The 6,936-nt window shown below is 47.9% G+C and overlaps 1 protein-coding gene across 1 annotated transcript; it reads right to left on the bottom strand.

Annotated features, from left to right (window-relative positions):
• Positions 1-4,275: 4,275 nt before the first annotated feature.
• On the bottom strand, positions 4,276-5,736 carry RNASE1 (ribonuclease A family member 1, pancreatic). Its single transcript, XM_029951613.1, has 2 exons — positions 5,633-5,736; positions 4,276-4,971 (listed from the first exon to the last, which is right to left on the bottom strand). Exon 2 carries the CDS (start codon positions 4,940-4,942, stop codon positions 4,487-4,489), a length of 456 nt encoding a protein of 151 aa, XP_029807473.1. The 5' UTR covers positions 4,943-4,971; positions 5,633-5,736; the 3' UTR covers positions 4,276-4,486.
• Positions 5,737-6,936: the final 1,200 nt, after the last annotated feature.

Raw genomic sequence — 6,936 nt, 5'->3', positions numbered from 1 at the left:
TCTACCTTCCTTCTTCTGACTTCCTCTGCTTTCTTCGAAACTGCCTGCTCTCTCGCAACCTCAATGCTCCCACTTAATCTCTGGCTGAAAGCTGATCCAATTGCTAAGTGCAGTACTAAGAAGCATATCATAGGTCTCTGCCTATGGTTCTGGTACAGAACTGCCTCTGTGGAAACAGTGGGCAGGGGAAGGAAGATTTGGGGTTTAGAAATTTGGGGAGGGGGGTTGCATGTTTCTTTAGGATGTTGAACCACCACTTGTTGACTGGGCCAGCCAGGTGCCCCTCAACTTCTCTTAGGCATGTTTCCAATGACATGCAGGCAATTCCAGGTCACACTCCTGTGTTCTCTTGTTTGCTGCCCAGATCTTGGCTCGGCATAGGCTGTCAGGGTCCAGGAAGCATCACAAGTCCTGGTAAGAGCTAGCTGCCAGCTTTGACTCTCAGAGGCTGTCTAAAGTTGCCTGAGAGGGAAATCTGCCCTAGAAGCATGCCTGAAGTCAGCTAGAACAATGAGAGAAGAGCTCTGAATGAAACCAGATCTCAATGATGTGACTATTCTAGAGATCCCTACTCACACATAAGCCAAAAACCACATGCCACTGGCCCGCACTGCTAGAAAGGGAACAGATGTTCACCTAGAAAGTCATCAGTATGAGGGGACTTTGAAGTTACCAAATCCATCCCTCTGGTTTTACAGATTAGAACATTGTAGTCCAGGGACTCTTGGCTGGCTTAGTCAGTGGAACATGCAATTCTTGATCTCAGGGTTGTGAGTTCAAGTCCTACATTGGGTATAGAGATGGAAGGAAGGAAGGAAGGAAGGAAGGAAGGAAGGAAGGAAGGAAGGAAGGAAGGAAGGAAGGAAAGAAGGAAGGGAGGGAGGGAGGAAGGAAGGAAGGAAGGAAGGAAGGAAAACGGTGGTCCAGAGAGGGCTACAGACTTGCCTCAGGGCACAGGGAGCTGATAGTAGGGCTAGAACTAAAACAGGTGCCCTGACCAATTATCCACCCGGCTGCATACTCAGGAAAGGTGGAAAAGGAAGGAAACTGATCCAGGTATAGGCCCTGTCCAGACTTGCAGGAAGAAGAAAGTAGGGAATGACAAATAGCAGTGATGAGCTTTAAAGTCACAAACTCATTAGTAGAACACGTCCAGTGATACTCTGTCCCTTCAGATAAACAACTCCTTTTTTATTGTTAATTAAGAAGACAGTAAGAGTGTGAGATGGGACATAAGCTTGGAGGGTGGAGGCTGAGAAGACACACGCCCACCCACACTTACTGCAAGCCACAGAGAAACCCAGAGTACAGGTGAATTTCTTGAATGATTTGTGGAGGTGCAATCGGCCTTGTCCCCTAGAAAGTGACTGCTGGCAACGTTTTGAGGTGTTTCCAGGTGTGTTATTGTAGTAGTCATCTAGTTTGTTTTGATTCTGTAACTTCTGTGTAAGGTCCTCCATCATGAAACATGAATCACGTAGGGAGGGCCGTCCCACACTTAGGATCAAGTCCCAAAAGCAATACTGAAGGGCTTTCCATCAGGGTGGATAGATTCACTGCCGTGTTAGTGTTCCCACTCGCTCTGTGAGGGCTGAATCAGTCTAAGAAGGCAGGAGAGGGGTGTAGGGAGCAGCCTTTCATTTCAGTTGGAGAGAATGCTCAAAGTGCAACCGCTGATGAAGCAGCACTTGGAAAGAAAGAACCTGAGTGAGTCTCCTTGACTCTGCAGGGGTCTATGGATGCAGAACTGAAGGAAAAGTTTAACCCAGAGAGGGCCAGGAGAGGATCAGCTGCGGGGTGCGGGTTGGGGGTGGGGGACACTGTGATTTTTCCCACACGCAAAGCTGTGGGAGTGAGGAGGAGCTGGGACTGAGCTGTCCACTGAGAATGCAGAATTCCTGAAGCCTGTTTGGTTTGAAGAATTTTCTGAATTTTAGCATTATCCTTCTTAGAAGAATCAATGGATATGGCCACTTCTGCCTTTAAGCAGATACTCATCTTAACATGTTAGCATCTCCAATTTAAAACTAATCTGCCTAGGACAGACACCATATGTTTTCACCCATAAATGTAACAGGAGAAACTTAGCAAAGGACGATGGGGGAGTTGAAGTGGGAAAAATAGTTGGGAAGAGGGAGGGAGGCAAACCATGAGAGACTTGAATACTGAGAACAAACTGAGGGCTGACAGGGGAGGGGGAGAGGGGAATGAAGGTGATGGGCATGGAGGATGAGCACTGGGTGTTATATGGAAACCAACTTGACAATAAACTATAAAAGAAAATAAATAAATAAAATACAACTAATCTGCCTGGACTAATCTCCTGGAAGGTGTTACTTACTCCTTTATTTGTGGGGTAGCTACAGTCTCCCCACTGAACAGAGATCTCTGGTTTGTCACCAGACTGAGGTCTTTCTCTCCTTGATTGTGCCTGACCATCTCCAGGACAGGACTAAGTCTTTCTTCTCCACATGTCCTCCCATGCAGAGCACTTTCCTTCCATGCCAGCTCCCTGGCTGTGCAGGTCTGGACCGTTGTCATTGCCTATCACTTTATTCCCCAGATGGAGGTCCCAGCAGTCCCAGGCCCAGAATGGGGGGGGGGTGGGAGGGGGAGGGTCAGAAGCCAGAGCTGGTGAATGCAGATATTGATGCAATCAAACCCCAAGTGAGAGTTCTTCAAAGCTCCAGTGAAGTGTTCTCTCAGCACCAGCAGGTGGGAAACGAGGAGCACTGGGTTTGGGAACAAAGGTGAAATGAACTTAAGACAAGTTCTGGCTCAAGAAACATATCTAGAAACTCCAGGTTTCCTTCTCCTCCATCCTCACTGCTAGTAAGAAGTAAGATCCCCATTGTCACACAAATTATCACACAAAGGCAGGGATAAATCATTCCCTCTCACCTGCAGCCCTTCAGACATGAAAGATTCATGTTGCCTAAGAGAAACACAGTCTCCTCTGTTATTTATGAGTGTGGTACATAAAGACAATGACAGAACTGGGCAAACAGGCTGGAAGTAGGGCCTTTCTCTAGTTCTATGGCCTTGTCTAGAGCCAGATGCAACTGTAAAGGGGGGGGGAGTCACATGCAATGATTAAATGATGACAGACGCTGAGTCTAGCCTTTACAATGGCTGTACAGAAGTAGTGCCAAGAATGGAGCACCCACGGGCCAATTGTACTGGAAACCTGGGAGAGTCACCAGTGAGCTCAGAGAGAGAGCCACGAAAATCCCTCCACAGCTCTTAGTAAGAGGGAGACTGCAGAGTTTTCTTCCTGAGTCAACTCTGGTAGCAGAAGGACAACAACTGGAGGCCAGGACACTGGGGTCTAGCCCCAGCTGTTCCACTAACTAGCAGCGGCCATGAACAAGCCACTGAACCTCTGAGATTCAGGCTGTTTCTCTGAAAAAGGCAGGGATGACATTAGGCATGGTGAATAACACACACACCTTTACCTCCATTCTGCCATCCATAGAGGCTGCTGTTCAACCACATCGCTTATTAGAATTTTTTTCTACAGCATTCTGGGCAGACCCTTCCAAAAGAGTTGGTACACAAGCCAAAATCTTATTTTTCTTCAATTGAATAATCTCTACAGTCCCCTCTAGCTCCTACATTGAAGGTTCAGACTTTCCAAGTAGGAGATAACCATTTTTTCCTGATTTAGCAATAGCTCACTCAAAAAAAAAAAAAAAGGGAAAGGGAAAGGAAAATTTGGGATCATATACACTCCTGTATGAAATATGCTCCACCCAGGGGTTGAGTAGGGTCTTCCTGAGGTTACCTCGTCCTTCCTTCTGTGCTAGACATTCTTGTGTTTGAGCTTTGCCATCTGTCAGCTCACCCAGCATGAACAGTACCAGACTAGAGCTCCCTTTTATTCCAAATAGCCCATACTTCACAGCTTAATATTTTGCATCAAGAAATCTACAAGGAGGGGAATGATCTCAGGTCACTAAAAACCAAGATGAGAGAAGGCATTGAACGATTCTATCTGATGCTTACCAAAGCTAACCAGATTTTCTATTTCACCCTTGACAGGAAAGCAATCACACAAACAGTACCAGGATGGGGCCAGCTTCAGAAATCCAGGTGGAGGAACACTGGGGTGGCTTAGTTGATTAAGCATCTGACTTCAGCTCAGGTTATGATCTCATAGGTCAGCCTGTGAGTTCAAGCCCCAAGTCAGTCCCGGAACTTGATTCTCTCTGCCCCTTCTTTCCCCACCCACCCACAGTTACTTTCTCTCTCTCACAAAGAAAAAAAAAATGCAGGTGGAAGCAACTGTGTTTTATTGAAGGAAGCCGTGAAGTGGTTAACATGGGGCCCACCACACCCCTCAGACCATGCAAGGGGAAGCCCTGGGCAGGGAAGGATTTGTGTATTGGAGAGGAGCTCGAACTTGACTTATTTCCTTCTGGGCAGGTAGAAGAAGCAGGGGTCACAGTGAGGCGGGCATCTTGCTGCTCCGGTCTCAGGTGGAGACCTAAACAGAATTGTCGAAGTGGACTGGCACGTATGGGTCCCCCTCACAGGCCACAATGATGTATTTCTCTTTCTGTGCGGTCTGGTATGTACATCTGGGGTATTTGGAGCCGCGCTTCAGGCGGCAGTCGGTGATGTTCATCTTGGAGACGCTCTGGTGGCAGTTGGGCTGCCCATTCTTGCAGGTGACATTTCCCTGGAGGCAGACAGCCTGGACATCTGCCAGAGGCTCATGTACGAAGGTGTTCACCGGCTTGCACCATCCGTCTGTCATATTCCGGCGCTTCATCATTTCGTTGCAGTAGTTGGGGCTGCTGCTAGTGGTGTCCGAGTCCATGTGCTGCCGCTGGAACTTCATGACCCGGGATTCCTTGCCCAGAGAGGTCTGGACACACCCCAGCACCAGCAGTACCAAGACCAGAAGTGGGAACAGGATGAAGAACCTTTCCTGAGCCATGGCGGTCTCACTTCCCTGGGAGAGCCTAGCTGGGAAAAAGAGAGAAGACAGAACGTGCTGCCTAAGAAAGAGAACCCCAGCTCCTACCTGTGGCCTCCCTGGCTCACAGTCTCCCTGTGGGTCAGCCAGAAAGATATCCCTCCCTCTGCACAATCTTCCAAGTAATGACACACTCACATACACTGTTCACCTGCTAGCTAGAGAGAGGTGGTCTTCCCCTCTGGGTGGTGACCTTGAAAGTGATCTCAAGTCCTGCAGTCCTATGCCTGAATACTAGGGAGTTTTAAATTTAAAATCCATCTATACTCAGTACTCAAGCAGCTCATTAGAAAATCATTTTGAATAAACCATAAGCTAAATTGCATCCCTGAGATACCACCGGGACATCCAGGATCATGACTGACAGAGCCCTGTTGTTTACCAAAACAAGGAACAGCCCAGTGGCTAACAGTGGCATCACAAAAAGATGCCATTGTATTCCAAAAAGAGATGCTTGTGTCCCCCAGCTGGGGTGGGGGGTGGGGTGCTGCTGTCGTTTGGCAGCCCCATTCATTGGTTGTCTGCAGCTCCCATGCTCCATCCTGCTATTTGCCTAACCCAAGCTTTCTGTGCTACCCTCACCCGCCCTGATCCCTTTTCTCCAACCCTTAAGCAGAAGGAGTCCCTGAGACCACCTCTTGGGCCACTGACCTGGGTCTCTAGCTTCGTCTCTAGGTGAGAGCAGAAGGCGAGTTTCTGCAATCCCTGGATCTGTGGGGTATGAATTTTATACAGACTATAAAGGGGCTTGGCTTCCAAGAAAAGAAGGGTGGGAGGAGCATCTTGCGTTCAGTCCGGAGGGAAACAAGGACGTTGGGAAAAAGGGGTGAGGAATCAGCCACCCTGTTTTTAGCACTGCTGGGAAGGATGAGTCTTTGCCTATAGGAACCTTCTTACCATGTGAATCTCATGGGTCTGCTGGTTCACAAGGAACTGCATAGAAAGTCACCACAGCACTGATGCCTGAACTCCAGCAAAGTCCTAGTAATTTGGGGGCCATTTTCACCAAATAGCCCTCAGCAGTTAACAGAGGACACATAAACATGTGATCATCAGAGTAGGAGATCACCAGAGTAGGAGGGAAATGAAGGTCCTCTCTCTCCCCAGGGGTCCTGGAGCAGCTGGAATTCCTTCTGCAGGGAGGGAGGTGAGGTGTCTAGCTGGAGGCTCCACAGATCTGGGGGCGAGGAGGTAGGGCCCACCTGTGACCTTGCCCAGTGTGGCCACTGCATCTCACCTGGGTGCGGAAGGTGAGTGTGCGGGCGGTCCGCACCCACAGCGACCGCTCCTGTATGGTCAGAGTTGAGGAGAGGAACCAAAGCTAAACCAAAACCCCAAATCCCTGTTGGATAAAAAAATAGAGAATGCCATATTCTTTATCCTTTTTCAATGTATTTTTTAAATTTATATCCAAGTTAGTTAGCATATAGTGCAACAGTGATTTCAGGAGTAGATTCCTTAAAGCCCCTTACTCATTTAGCCCATCCTCCCCCCCACAACCCCTCCAGTAACCCTCTGTTTGTTCTCTGTATTTAAGAGTCTCTTATGTTTTGTCCCCCTCCCAGTTTTTATATTATTTTTGCTTCCCTGCCCTTATGTTCATCTGTCTTAAAGTCCTCATATGAGTAAAATCATATGATATTTGTCTTTCTCTGACTGACTAATTTCACTTGGTGCTGCTGGCGCTGGGGACTTGATACCCTCTAGTTCCATCCATGTAGTTGCAAATGGCAGGATTTCATTCTTTCTGATTGCCAAGTAACACTCCATTGTGTATATAAATACATACCACATCTTCTTTATCCATTCATTTGTCGATGGACATTTGGGTTCTTTCCATACTTTGGGTATTGTTGATAGTGCTGCTATAAACGTTGGGGTGCATGTGCCCCTGTGAAACAGCACACCTGTATCCCTTAGATAAATACCTAGTAGTGCAATTGCTGGGTCAAAGG

This window comes from Suricata suricatta, chromosome 9 (genome assembly GCF_006229205.1).
Source record: "Suricata suricatta isolate VVHF042 chromosome 9, meerkat_22Aug2017_6uvM2_HiC, whole genome shotgun sequence".
Lineage (NCBI taxonomy): Eukaryota > Metazoa > Chordata > Mammalia > Carnivora > Herpestidae > Suricata > Suricata suricatta.
The sequence above is the reverse complement of the archived record's forward strand: the minus strand, read 5'-3'. Positions and strand labels throughout refer to the sequence as shown.